At 42.7% G+C, this 14,245-nt stretch overlaps 1 protein-coding gene across 2 annotated transcripts; it reads left to right on the top strand.

Moving 5' to 3' along the window:
• The first annotated feature begins 318 nt into the window (after positions 1 to 318).
• On the top strand, positions 319 to 12,695 carry Slbp (stem-loop histone mRNA binding protein). 2 transcript variants are annotated; one of them, XM_034508460.2, is made up of 8 exons: positions 319 to 484; positions 601 to 717; positions 3,002 to 3,106; positions 6,797 to 6,856; positions 7,173 to 7,310; positions 8,666 to 8,815; positions 10,203 to 10,284; positions 11,824 to 12,695. In XM_034508460.2, the coding sequence occupies exons 1-8, from the start codon at positions 426 to 428 to the stop codon at positions 11,938 to 11,940; spliced, it is 828 nt and encodes a 275-aa protein (XP_034364351.1). In that variant the 5' UTR covers positions 319 to 425; the 3' UTR covers positions 11,941 to 12,695. The 2 variants fall into 2 exon arrangements, with proteins under 2 accessions (XP_034364351.1, XP_034364353.1); XM_034508462.2 differs by lacking the exon at positions 3,002 to 3,106.
• The last annotated feature ends 1,550 nt before the right edge of the window (positions 12,696 to 14,245 follow it).

The following is a 14,245-nucleotide window of genomic DNA, read 5'->3' as shown; positions in this document are numbered from 1 at the left end:
TCTCCCGCCAATACCCCTCGGGCCCGCGAAGGGGCAACCAATCACAGGCCCAGCAGCTACAGCGCCAGCCTCCTAGAAGGCTGTGGGGGTAGGGAGTAGGTCGCCAGTTCCTTTTCACCTTAGTCAGGCTATCCCGTTTTCCCACCCTTCTGGACGGCTGCATTAGGCGTTGGAGTTTAGCGACTGCCCGCAGTTCCGAGGCTTAGGTCGGAACCGGATCCATCAGGCGGGCGCGCAGGGCTGAGAAGGGATCCCCTACAGGTGCACGTCCGGTGGTTTCGTCCGACTCCGCGCGCGCGCGGGAGTTATCGAGGGGCGGGGCCGCTGCGCACTTAGGGCGGTTGGGCTAGGCAAGCTCAGACCTCGTCAGTGCTGTCGCCGGGTGAGGTTCTTGCCACTGAGCTGCCCTTCAGACCTCTGCCGCCATGGCCTGCAGACCTAGAAGCCCACCCCTTTACGGGAGTCTCCGCGACAGCGGTGTAAGGTAAGCGGGTCATGCGGTCTCCAAGTCTTCGGTTTCTAGCCGTCTGTGAGGTAAGGATTCTTTGAACCATCGGTGCTTTGGGGGCCCCGCCCACTGACCGCAGTCTGTGTCCTCAGCCCGCGGTCCCCTGCGAGATGGAGTCTCGGACGGAAGCGCCGAGCGGACGGAAGGGACCGGAAGCCCGAGGACTCCGAGGAAGGCGAGCTCCAGACTGCGGACCACCGACCTGAAAGGTGGGCCCCGACTCATTGGAAACGGGTTGGTCACTCGAGGGGGTCTGGAGGCGGGCCAAGGGGACCCTCCTCCCATGGCACTCGTTTTTTTTTTTTTTCGAAGTTCCTGGAATAGATTAGGTTTAAATTTTCCCGCATGTCAACAATGTCAAGGACTTATACTTTGAACATCTTGTTAGAATGTTTCGACTTCCCAACCCTCCCTGCCAGGGAGTGAGGGAGGGAGGGAGGGAGGGAGAGAGAGAGAGAGAGAGAGAGAGAGAGTGAGTGTGTGTGTGTGTGTGTGTGTGTGTGTGTGTGTGTTGGAACAAGAAATAGGTTTTATTACCTGAGTAAAAGCGAGATACAAACCAAAATTGAATCCCTAGGTCATTCATAGTTCTAGTTGTTCCTGGGTCCTTTCCATCTGATAAGCTTTTGCCACAGTATTTAGATTTTCTTTTTTCTTGAGGCATTGTGCTGAAGTCAGTGAGGTCTCTTGGTAGCCTGATGGAGGTGGGCCAGCAAGTGAAATAGTAATTCAGAGAGACCAGGAGTGTCTTAAGAGTAAGCTGGTGATGTGGACTCCTTGGGGAAGTGCTCTCTTTGGGGACCTTTGTGTAGTGATTGATGAAGAGGAAAGTGATCTCAGAAATTTTGACCGTACCTTCTTATGGGGGTATGTGGTTTGCTAGATGGCTGACTAGGAGGGAGGAAAAGAACAGGGCTGCTAAGCCCAGTGAAGGGACATGGAGACTTAACTCCATGACTTCTGAATACACAGGCAGTGTTGAGGATAGAAAAGTCAGCCTGATTCAAACCCTTGACCATTCTGTTGATGACAGTCATTCCTCATGGTAGCATTGGTAGAAGATGTGCAGATCTGTTTTGGGAGGGAATCTTGTTAAACTTCGGGAAGCTTTCAGGTGAAAATACAAAATTACCAGCACATATTTGAAGACATTAGACTAGTTGTGGGAGTATAGGGAAGGCCACAGGCCAGCCCCAAGGTAGGTAAAAGGGAAGGTGATAGTGTTTATATCAGTAATCTCAGTTGTGATCAGGAGTTAGATGCAGGAGAATCAGAAGTTCAAGTTCTTTACTTGCTACATAGTGAGTTTGAGACTAGACTATCTTGTTTCAATGAAAGCAAAACAAAACCAACCAAATAAAAACCTTACTGAGCTGAAACTTTGAACCCTGTCATGGTCTCAATTATGTGAAAATAAATGTTGGGGGTGGGGTGGGGTTGGTATGTTTTAAACAGGGTTTCTCTGTGTAACCTTGGTAATCCTGGAACTTGGTAATCCTGGAACTCACTAGGTAGACCAGGCTGGCCTTGAACTCAGAGGTCCACCTGCCTCCCAAGAGTTGGGATTAAAGTATTTTTATGTGTATGAGTGTTTTGTCTGATAGAAGTGTACCTCATGTGTGCCTGGTGCCTGTGGAGATGAGAAAAGAGCATTGGAGCTCCTGAAACTGGATTTATGAGTGATTGTGAGTTTCCATGTAGGTGCTAGGGACTGAACCCGGGTCCTCTGTAAGAACAGCAAGCATTCTTAATTACTGAGCCGTCTCTCCAGCCCCAAATTTCAGATTGGTAGGATTACAAGAATGTAGATTATCATTACTCACAAATTATCTTGTCCAAAGATTTCTTTGACAGGAAACTAAGCCCTTTGATTATATTTAACTCAAATATTGGGGATATATTTTAAAGGTAGACATTCTTTTTAGTGCAGTTTAAGTTACAACCATCAGGCTTGGTGGGGAATGTCTTTAATTCCAGCACTTGGGAGGGAGAGGCAAAAGGATCTCTTGAGTTCAAGGCTAGTCTGGTTTACATAGTAAGATTTTATCTCAAAAACAAAACTAAGCTTTAGATCACAAGACTCATATCCTCATCCATTTCACACTGAGATGCCTCTTATATAGTGAGTCTTGTGCATCTAAAAAATAAGCCTCATCTGTTTTGGATTCTTACTGTGGGTTGGTCACAGTTTACACTATGCATTTTTGTTATCTGGAGTCTTCATTAAAAAGACTATAATTTGATTTGCAGCTAAATGCTCCCATTGAAGCCAGATATAGTGGCTAACACCTATATTCCCAGCACTTAGGAAGTAGCTGAGGCATGATAGTTTTCAAGACTATATGGTGAGACTCGTCTAAGAACATGAAGCCAAGTTCTGTAGTAGGTCCTTTTCATGGTACTGACAGATCTAGCACTGATTCATAGGCAGATAGACTCGTCTAGTGGAGACAAAGTACTTAACAATTTAAATGCATTTTTATTTTATTATAGCTTTACAACTCCTGAAGGCCATAAGCCCCGTTCTAGATGTTCTGACTGGGCAAGTGCAGTTGAAGAAGATGAAATGAGGACCAGAGTTAACAAAGAGATTGCAAGGTACACACTTTGTTGTGGCTGGATTTGGCTACTTTGTGGGCGTCCCCACAACCCCCATTTCACCCCCTCACTCGATAGGAGAGAAAGAAAAATAAAGGGCAAAGAGGGAGGGTCCTTTTTGAATCTAAAATTTTTTTCTTCTTCTTCTTCTTCTTTTTTTTTTTTGGTTTTTCGAGACAGGGTTTCTCTGTGTAGCCCTGGCTGTCCTGGAACTCACTCTGTAGACCAGGCTGGCCTCGAACTCAGAAATCCACCTGCCTCTGCCTCCCAAGTGCTAGGATTAAAGGCGTGTGCCACCACCGCCCGGCCGGTTTTTTTCTTCTTTCCACACACTACTTACAACCTCAGCTAACAGTCCTGAATGGCCAACAACCACTCACCCTGCCTCTTGGTGCTCTGGCTTTTTTTTTTTTTTTTTTTTTTTTTTAACTTTTAGTTATTTATTATGTATGCAGTGTTCTGCCTGCACACCAGAAGAGGGCACCAGATCCCATTACAGATGGTTGTAAGCTACCATGTGGTTGCTGGGAATTGAACTCAGGACCTTTGGAAGAGCAGTCATTGGTCTCAACCTCTGAGCCATCTCTCCAGCCCTCTGGCATTTATATACCCTCTGAAAAATTGTCAGAGTTCCAAACATCACACAACCAGAGAAACTATCTGCAGCTGTCAAATCCTGTTTCTGCTAGAGCGTCAGGCAAACCATAGCTGCTACAAAGCAGCCCCATCCTGCATACCTGGTATTAAGACAAAAATCAATCTTCTAATATTTTTATGGTTTTTATTTGTTTGTTTTGCTTTGTTTTTGTTTTTGTTTTTTTCCAGACAGAGTTTCTGTATAGTCCTGACTGTTCTGGAACTCATCTGTAGACCAGGCTGGCCTCAACTCAGCTGCCTGCCTCTGCCTCCCAAGTGCTGGAGTTAAAGGTGTGTGCCACCACTTCCTGGCTTCGGCTTATTTCTGTGTTTTTTAAAGAAACCAAAATTCCAGAATTCTTACTAAACTTTGTAATTTTTTTTTTCAATTACTAACTATGTATTCATAGGATGTCTTAGAATAATGGTTCTCAAAAATCTGTTTCTTAGAGATTGGCATTTTTGCTCGTTGGTTTGCCTATCCCTTAGGCCAGCATCAGCATCCCTTGGAAGCTTGTTAGAAATACACATTTGCAGGCTCCTGGAACTGCTGGATAGGGCCAGGTATTTTTGTAAAAACCTCTTTGAGTGCTTCCTAGTTTGAGAACCCTGTCTTAGTGGTAATAGGACTGTGGATGGCAGTGGTGGTGTGGGGCTTTCTTTTTTCATCTTAATGTATGCATGTACACATGTGCAGCTGTACATTGTGCGCAGAGGTTGCCATCAGATGTCTCCCTCAAATTGCTCTTAACTGAACTCAGACCTTGCTAATTTGGATATTCTATTTAGCCAGCTTAGCCTAGGGATCCCATATATCTGCCTCTCAAGCACTGGAATTAAGAGTGGATTACTATGCCCACCCAGGGTTTTTGTTTTGCTTTTTAGGTTGGTGGTACAGATTCAAATTTTGGTTCTCAAATTTGTGTGAAAAAATTGTATCCATCAATTTATCTCCCCGAATTCTTGAAGGTTTTTATTTTTATGGCAGTGCTGAAGATTGAATCCAGTGTTATGCTAGTGCATGCTTGGATATGCTCTCTAACAAATGCACTTTTTACTCAGTTGGCATAAAGAAGCCAGTCCACATTGTCACCCACAGCAGCCTGCAGAGTCGCTTTATCTTTTAGGGACCACCACTCAGGTAAAGCTAGATCCTTGGCTCTGCCAGAGAAAACAATTTTAAGTTAGGCCAGTATGAATCAAAGTTGGAGATTATTAAAAGATTTCTAATATGATCTTAGGCACAGGGACTACTAGAAAGAGATGCTGGGAAAGAAAGCAGGAAACTCCAAAGTTTGAATATGGGCTTTCTAGAGTGGTCATTTGTTGTCTTTATGGTAGTCAAATACAGTATTTTGGTGCCCTGGAATGATTTTCAAAGGGTTGAAAAGATCATAGGGTAGTTGTTGAGATGCCTGACAGAATTTCAGTTAATGATGTAAAACTAAATCGGGATGGAATGCTTGCTTCACAAGAATGAGGCCTGGAGTTGGGAGGTCTAGCACCTTCATAAAAGCTGGGTGGACATGGTGCCTTGCCTATGATACCAGAACACTTAGGGAGTAGAAATGGAATTCCCAGTGGCAAGCTGGCTAGACTAACCCAAACCAAGGCCAGCAAATGGCTCTGTAGGGAAAGGCATTTGGACTAGCTGAACTGTAAACTCTGGATTCATGCAGAGACCTTGCCTCTCAGTAAACTATAAAGTACCTTTGAAAGACGGCTGATAGACTCTGGCTTAGTCTTGCTTATAAGATCCCTAGAAAATAGTTGGGTATAGTTGTGTACTTTTTCTTTTGGGGGGGTTGTTTGTTGTTGTTGTTTTGGTTTTTTTTGAGACAGGGTTTCTCTGTGTAGCCCTGGCTGGCCTGGAACTCAGAAATTCACCTGCCTCTGCCTCCCCAAGAGCTGGGATTAAAGGCACGAGCCACCACTGCCTGGCTAATTGTGTACATCCTTAATCCCTTAATTGGGAAAGTAGGAGGATCTTGAGTTCAAGGCCTGCTTGGCCTACATAGTAAGCTATGGGGTCATACCTGGAAGTTCTGTCCCAAAAAAGAAAAAAGATCTCAGGAAAATCTAGAAGAGTAAGAACCTACTGAAGATTGTAGCACATAATTCTTAATCCTAATTTATTATGTGGTGGGTGTTTTCTCCTGACAAAGGACAAGGTTTAACCTCGAATTCCTGATCTTACTGCATCCACTTTCTGAGTGATGGGATTAGAGTCATGTCACCATGCCTTATTTATATGTGGAGCTAGGGAATCACATTCAAGGCTTTTTTATACATGCTGAGCAAGCACTTTTCAACTAAACTATCGCTAGCTAGAGAAAGGAAAGATAAATATTTGAGCAATTTTTTTGAAGGTTAGGATTAAAACTTACCTGGGACATAAATTGCAAACAAGTGGACTTAAAGAAATAAGACTTAAAGAAATAAGTCTATCTCACTGTGGCCCAGTGAGATAGTTCAGTGGGTGAGATTTGTTTCTAAGCACGATGACCTGGGTTTGACCCCCCAGAACTCAGATGAAGGGGGAGGACTGGTTGTCCTCTTGACCTCTGCACATGCATGGTGTGGATGTACAGTCTATAACACCGGCATAGTGGTTCACAGCTGTTGGTAACTCAGACCTCTTGTATGTGAATGTTTTGCCTGTGTGTTTTTGTGTGCCACGTATGCCTGGTGTCCATAGAAGCCAGAGGAGGGTATCAGAGCTCCATTTTGCTGGAGTTAGCTACTATGTGGATACTGGGAATGGAACCTGGGTCCTCTGAGAGAGACGCCAAGTGATCTTAACTGCTGAGCCATATATTGTCTGCAGCCCAAAAATGTTTTTAAAGAAAGAAGTAGTGCTATTCCTGTTCTAAACCAAATCCCTAAAGTTTTTAGTCAGGGTCTAATATAATGAGCCCAGGCTTACCTCACACTCAACATCCTCCCATTGCCAAATCATGCTGTTCAGAAAAAAGGCTTCGTTTTTGAGACACTATTCTGTTTGTTTCATGTGTGTATGCTTTTAAAAACAGCAGTATTTTGTTCTGTTCTCAGGTACAAAAGAAAACTACTGATAAATGACTCTGGAAGAGAGAGAAAATCATCATCAGGAAGGTACGCGATGAGACATTGCTAACTTGGTAACTTTGAGGGGATTGTTGCTCCAGCATTTATTGGTAGTTTGTTCTTCATTATTGTGTACTTGAAATTCCTATGGTACAGAATCTGGACTTTTTTTGTTGTTTGTTTTTGTTGTTGTTGTTTGTTTTTTTCAAGACAAAAACATTTCTCTCTGTAGCCTAACAAAATCAGATTCTGGATTTTGTTAGGATTCCTATCATTTAAAATGGAGAGAAGGGACTGTTGCAGTTTTTTCTTGGCACCTAGTGATCTTCAAATTCAAAGCTTTTTTAATCTTCATTCTTTGCAGTTCTGATTCAAAGGAGTCTATGTCTTCAGTGCCTGCTGATGTGGAGACGGATGAAAGTGTCTTGATGAGAAGGCAGAAGCAGATCAACTATGGAAAGAACACTATTGCCTATGATAGATACATTAAAGAGGTTCCCAGGTAGTGTCACACAGGCCTGCCCTAACCTGTCCCGCAACATTGTACCTGTTAAGGAGCTGCTTACAGTAGACACACATGCTAGGAAGTATTTATGACTAACTCATAAGAATTTATGTGCAAACCAAGAATAGGTTGCCATCTGAAAGGCTGCATACATGAAGATTAGCAAGTAATTGTTTTTATAACTTTGAATGTTAGATAGCATTTCATCCTCAGGACTTATGAAGTGTGTAGTTTTATAAAGTATGTAGTTATTAAAATACACAATAGGAAAATGCAAGTCAAGTTAAAGAATTAAGTATCTATTTGGAGAGCTGGCCATGGTGGTGTTTAATGATTACGTGTATGAAGCCTGGCCGTGGCAGTACACGCCTTTAATTCTAGCACTCAGGAGGCAGAGGCAGGCAGATCTCTATGAGTTCAAGGCCAGCCTGATTTACAGAGTTCTGTTTCCAAACTCTGTTTGGAAGAACTGAAGAGAGATATTATATATGATTTTTTTTTCTCAATGTGTATGTACAGTAGTATACCATGTGTGTGCCTGGTACCTCTGGAAGCCAGATGTGGGTGTCAGATCCCCTGGAACTATAGTTACAGATGGTTTTGAGCCACTCTGTGGATACTACAAGTCCCTAAGTGGAGAAAAAATTGCCATTACTCTCTTTATTGTAGACGGCATCTTCTGCTGTTTATTCTCCCTCTCCCTCTTTCCCTCCATCCCTCTCTTTCCCTCTCCCCTGCCTTCCTTTCCTCCCACTTTCCTCCTTTCCTCTCTTTCTCTCTTTTCCAAGACAAGGTTTCTTTGTGCAGCCTTGGCTGTCCTAGAACTCACTTTGTAGACCAGGCTAGCCTCAAAACTCAAGAAATCTACCTTCCTCTGCCTCCAGAGTGCTGGGGTTAAAGGCGTGTGCCAGCTTTATTGTTCTCTTGAACAGACATACAGTATGGTTGTGTGTTTGCATGTCTTTTAAGCAGAATTGGGATTAAAACATTTTCTACAATGTTGGGTCTTAAAGGAAGAGTGATTTTAAGAATGGGTCTTGCAGGGTGCCCTCATTTACCATTCTCCTGCCCCAGTCTCCCAAATGTTGGGAGTACAGGTGTGTGCCTGGTTGAAATACTGCTTTTAATGGATTTCTTTGTTCACCTTCCGGAATCTGAGTTATTACTGGGTGTGGTGGTACATGCTTTTCATCTCAGCACTCGGGAGGCAGAAATGGAAGGATCTCTGAGCTTGGGACCAGCCTGATCTATATAGCAATATGAAAAACTGAAAATAATAAAAAGAAAAGAGTATGAGTTATTTGTTAAATGTTAGCCCCCAAAGTGTCCTGAAGTAATCTTGTATCCTGCAGACACCTGCGACAACCTGGAATCCATCCCAGGACCCCCAACAAATTTAAGAAGTATAGCCGGCGGTCGTGGGACCAACAGATTAAACTCTGGAAGGTGGCTTTGCATTTTTGGGATCCTCCTGCTGAAGAAGGATGTGATTTGCAAGAAATGTATGTCTTTGTTGCTTTCTTTATCTCTTGTCATAGTGACAGATTATCCTGGACATTGTTGACAACAGACACTAGCCTTCAAGTTTGATTTATTGCAGAGAGTTGTGGATGCCAGGGAGGAGTTTACCTCCTGTTCTAGATTTAGTCTCTGAGAGAGTTAGAAAACAGCCTACTCTAGGACAGTTGGCTGTGTGTGTACTTCAGAGGATAACTTTGGGTGTCAGTCCTTACTTTATACCTGTTTGAGGCAGGTTCTCATGTTCATCGTGTTTCTAACTGTGTGGGCCAAGTGGCCTGTGAGCTTTCTTTGACATGCATTCTGGGATTCCAAAATTAGGGCCTTGTGCCTATTTTCCATTGAGCACTCTCCCCAGCCCTATCTGAGTGGTTTTGGTTTAGATTTGGAGATAGGATTTCTCTGTAGTTCTGGCATCCCTGGAGCTGGAGGTACAGACCGGGTGGGCCTTGAATGCAGAGGTCCTCCTGCACTCATGAGTATTGGGATTAAAAGTGTGCACCATTATCTTCTGTCCTCTTTTACTCTCCTGTTTTAGTCTTGTTTATATGCATTTTTTACATATGAGTGTTTAGCATGTATGCCTGCACAACAGAAGGCATTAGATCCTATTATAGATGGCTATAAGCTACCATTCAGTTTCTGGGACTTGAACTCAAAACCTCTGGAAGAGCAGTTAGTATTCTTAGCCACTAAGCTGTTTCTTCAGTGTCTGTAGACCCCCATTTGATTCATGCTAGCAAACAGTCTTCAGACTGAGCCACATCCCTAGCTAAATTTTTGGTGTTTTGATCAGGGTCTTAACTCTGTAGCACAGGCTCACCTTGAAGTTCTGACTTAGAAGGTATTAAGGCCTTATCATTCCCTTCTTGCTTTTCAAGAATGTTTACAGGGCCAGGAATTAGTTCCGGGACAGCCAGAGCTGTATAGATAGATAAACAAAAAGGTGGCCTGGAGAGATGGCTCAGTGGTTAAGAGCACTGGCTGTTCTTCTAGAGAACCCAGGTTCAATTCCTCACATGGTAGCTTACACCTGTCTAACTCTGGTTCTGGAGGGTCTGTTACTCTCACACAGACATGCAGCAAAAACACCATTGCACATGAAATAACAAAAAACTACAAAAAGGATAGGATATTTATGGGTATATGTGTATAATAGCACAGATTCTCAGACTAGTCCTCCGAGCTGGGTGACCTTTCACTTGGAGTTACTGTCAGCTTTTTGTGTTGGGTTGATTGGTCAGGAATTAAATTTGGCAAACGTGAAATGCCCTTAGGAAACAACACTGTTGTGAGTGGTGTTTGGTTTTAGCAAACAAATTTTCTGAAGGCAGCAGGTGACTGACAAGCTTGTTATGTTTCATTTCTCAGACAACCTGTAGATCTTGGAGAAATGGAGACAGAATTCACAGAAAGCAGCTCTGAGTCTCAGACAAGTTCACAGGATAACTTTGTAAGTACTTTGGGTCTGTCAGCTTCAGTGTTTTAGGTTATTTGAGCGTACATACCAGTTTATATAACTGAGGTTAGAACTGGAGTTTGATTATAATGTGTATGAAAAAAGGATTTTTCACTTGGGAGGCAGAGGCAGGCGGATTTCTGAGTTCGAGGCCAGCCTGGTCTACAGAGTGAGTTCCAGGACAGCCAGGGCTACACAGAGAAACCCTGTCTCGAAAAAAAAACAGAAAGAAAGAAAGAAAGAAAGAAAGAAAGAAAGAAAGAAAGAAAGAAAGAAAGAAAGAAAGAGAAAAAAGGACTTTTTTCCATCAAGAAGTACCAAATTGATCACAAATTGGGTTCTGAGCAGTGGAACTCAATTTTAGTTTTTGGGTCATTCTCAAGTAGTGAGCTTCTAGTGTAGGGATCACCTGAAGGATTCCTAAGGGAATTGGTTAGTTTTTTTTATTTGTTTGTTTTTGTTTCAAGACAGGGTTTCTCTAACAGCAATGCCTGTACTGAAACTCACTCTGTAGACCAGGCTGGCCTTGAACTCAGAAATCCGCCTGCCTCTGCCTCCCAAGTACTGGGATTAAAGGTATGCACTACTACCACCCAGCTTGAAAAATTGTTCTTTTGTTTGTTTTATTTTTATTTGAGGGGAAAGAATCTCTCTTTATAGTTAGTCCTGGCTGTTCTGGAACTCGATATATAAACGAGTTTGGCTTTAAGCTCACTGAGGTCCTCCTGCTACCTCTTTCATGCTGACTTAGGGACTAGTTTGTTTGGTTTTTTAAGTTACAGCTAGGTATGGTGGTGCATATAACCTCAGCACTCAGTGATATGGAGGCAGGAAGATCAGAGATTCAAGGATAGCTTAAACTACACAAAATCTGTGGTGGGGTATTTTTGTACCAGCATGCAGATTGAAGGCATCCAAAGCAGAGGATGCTGATCTTTTAAGTTCCAAGCTAGCATCTCTAACTTCAAGGCCAGCATAGTGGGTGTGTAGCAACATTCAAGCCTGCCAGGTTTCTAGGGCTACATAGTAAGGGCTTCCCTCATCCCCAGTAAACTGTTTGAGCTATACAGAATAGTCTTGTTACTGGTTCAGCAATGACCTTGTACATTTGTTCAGATCTGTCCATGTTTATACAATTTACCTAAAAAGATACCTTTATATTTGTGATTAAGACTTTTCAATATATATATATAAAATACCTAGGTTCTCAAGTGGCAAAACACAAGACTTCAAACACAAGCAATTATGTAAGCTGTTCTTACAGCATATTTGGTTATGGCAATGAACAAAGGTGAATGGCCTTACTCTGCCTCCCATCTGTGTCACTCCAGGTGTACTCAGGTTTATTGATCTTTTTCATAGCATACAATGCTTGTAACAAGTCAGAAGTAACATGAATGTACACTATAGAAATGTCAAGACAATGTTGGTCTTCTTGGGTTTGTCTTGCTTCTGGGCAAGTTCACTTTTGCTCAGGGTAACTAAGAGCCTGTGTGATGGATTGATGCAGGTATGACTACCTCTATTTTCTAGGATGTGTATGCTGGCACACCCACCAAAGTCAGACATGTGGACTGCCAATTGGAGGATGAGTTTGATTTGGAAGCTTGTTTGACCGAACCTTTGAAAGACTTCTCTGCCATGAGTTAACTGCCACCTGGTGGTTACTCTGAGAAATACTTGGCTCTGCCTGGCTGCCTGGAAGGTTTGAGTTGCTGTGCATTTGTATTTGTTTTCTGTTAAAAGTTTATTTTCTCATGATATTGTTTTTCTTGCCTTATTTTTTATGTATGGTGAATGTGTTACGCATGTTTTAAATTGTAAATGAAGCTGAATCCAGTGAAGACTTAACCCTATTATCTTTCTGCCCCTCACGTTAGACTTGTGGTTTTTCACAAGAACTTGAGACTTCAGTTGCCACTTTTCAAATGGGTTGGCAGTGGATTTTAACCATGTGTTTATGGGACCAATTTAGAATCAGCTGCCTTTCAGGTAACTGATAAAGAATTTTCAGTCAGGCAGCTGCAATGACTTTGTAAAAACTTATTTTCTGGTCTTTTAGCAATGTGAATGTAGTTTTCCCTCATACAGAGCTCTGAACAAAGATGTTAAGCTATTATATTAATGGGCTATATGTAAGTTATATAATTTTAATTTGGAACTTGAAATAGCATTAGTGTGAGGTAAGTATCTTAGCACATGCTCTGGGACAGTTGAGGCAGAAGAGAGGGATTTAGAAAGAACTTTTTTTTTTAATGATCAGTTAATTTACCATGTAATATTGCTGTAAATGATAATGTGTACAGATACTCTGTTCATGTATTCAATTGTAAACTTGTCAATATTGGCATTTCTATTGCTTTTGTATGGAATGATAATTGCAAAATAAAGATGCTTTAACTGATTGTAACATTGCCCTATACTGTATGGAGGGTCAAGGCAAGCTTTTCTTTTGTACCTGAAGCACTTGTATGGCATATGGTAATGGTATTTCCCTTTGGTGAGAAAACTGTGCCCAGATCTGGTGGGTAGTGGCCAAGTACAGACACTATTGATTTGTTAAGTTCCCGTCTATCTGATCTGTGATGTTCTGACATGGGACCTGGTTCCATGTCAGTGTAAAGCTTCACCACTATGTGCCTAAGCACAAAAGGCAGGAGCCTTTGTATTTTTGTCCACCTGCAGATTCAATGTCAGCCACAGTAATGGTCTTGAAGACTTTTATAGTAGGGTTGAGATAAATGAGTAGGGTGAGTTAGAGAGTCTAGAGATGCCTGGTAGGTGACATTTGAGTCATGCCTTGAAAGGCAGCATGTACAAAGGTGCTGAGGTAGGGGTGTAGATAAGTTCACCATATGAGCCTAAATGTGGAGGCTAGGAAGACTTGAAACAGCAAAAGCTGGAGGAAAGTTGGACAATTGTATTGGGGGAAGGGCAGTATCTCCTGGCTTCTGCCCTGGATAGTGTGGTTACTGATACATTCAAGGAAGGCCTACTGAATCCAGAGTGGAATCTGAGTAACTTCCTCTCCTAATGGCAAACAGTGCTAAAATTAAATGCATTCCAGAATACAGATTTTCTGTTAAAGGTAAGAATTAAGATTTAGAAAATTGAGAACTCTAACCATAGTACTGATTATCTTACAAACCTGTTCCCCAGGAGGAGCCATCAAAAGATAACATTTCAAGATCACATGTATACACAAAGGTTAAAATTATCTTGATAGTTTGGCAGAAATATTATAGGCTAGAGTGACAGGAATGGACAGTGTAAGTGAAATCAGCCTTTTAAGTCTAGGGATCTTGCAAACAGGAAGCAGGTTCCAGAATCCAGAGGCACAGGTTATTCTGGACAAGAGGGTGTACCCAGCCACCTAGAGTGCAAAGCCAGGAGCCTAGAGTTTGGCCCTTGGGGAAGAGCTGAGCCCTGCTTAGGACTGCTTTCATGGCATGTGTTGATGGGATTTCAAGATTGCAGAGTTGCTGTGGATTGGCCACCACAGAGCATGTCTCTTCAAGTATGCAAGCTGTGAATTGTGGAGGTAGTGAGGCTTGTTACCAGGTCTTTAGCTTGCAGAGGAGCACAGGAGCTCATACCCATGACTTACTACATTCACACCTGATGACCAGCCAGCCTCAGCACTGTGGTACCTGCTTTACTCTGAGTGGGATGGGCAGCCAGGGACGCCTGGAGCCCAGGGATAATTCAAGTCTAGCACTTCCTGAAGGAAGCTTCTAGACTTGCCATGAGTTCTAGAGACATCCCCCAACCCCCTGTTATTTTTAAAGACAGGATCTCCCTAGATATCTCTGGCTGCCTTGATAGACAGTCTAGAAAGACCAGGCTGACCTCAAACTCAATCCACCGCCTTAAAGGGCATAGCTTTACACCTGCCTCTAAATTTTTTGAATGTTCTTAGACAGCAAGAAAAATCAAACCTTAGGCCCTGCCTCTC

Source organism: Arvicanthis niloticus, chromosome 7 (genome assembly GCF_011762505.2).
Source record: "Arvicanthis niloticus isolate mArvNil1 chromosome 7, mArvNil1.pat.X, whole genome shotgun sequence".
NCBI classification, from domain to species: Eukaryota; Metazoa; Chordata; class Mammalia; order Rodentia; family Muridae; genus Arvicanthis; species Arvicanthis niloticus.
Note: the sequence above shows the minus strand (reverse complement) of the source record. Positions and strands in the feature narration are given on the sequence as shown.

What these genes read in the sequence shown, in the direction of transcription:
- Slbp (XM_034508460.2), top strand. Translation starts at nt 426, where the DNA reads ATGGCCTGCAGACCTAGAAGCCCACCCCTTTACGGGAGTCTCCGCGAC. An exon ending in GTTAACAAAGAGATTGCAAG is followed by an intron (nt 3,107 to 6,796) that starts GTACACACTTTG and finishes TTCTGTTCTCAG; the next exon opens with GTACAAAAGAAAACTACTGA. An exon ending in GGATGTGATTTGCAAGAAAT is followed by an intron (nt 8,816 to 10,202) that starts GTATGTCTTTGT and finishes TTCATTTCTCAG; the next exon opens with ACAACCTGTAGATCTTGGAG.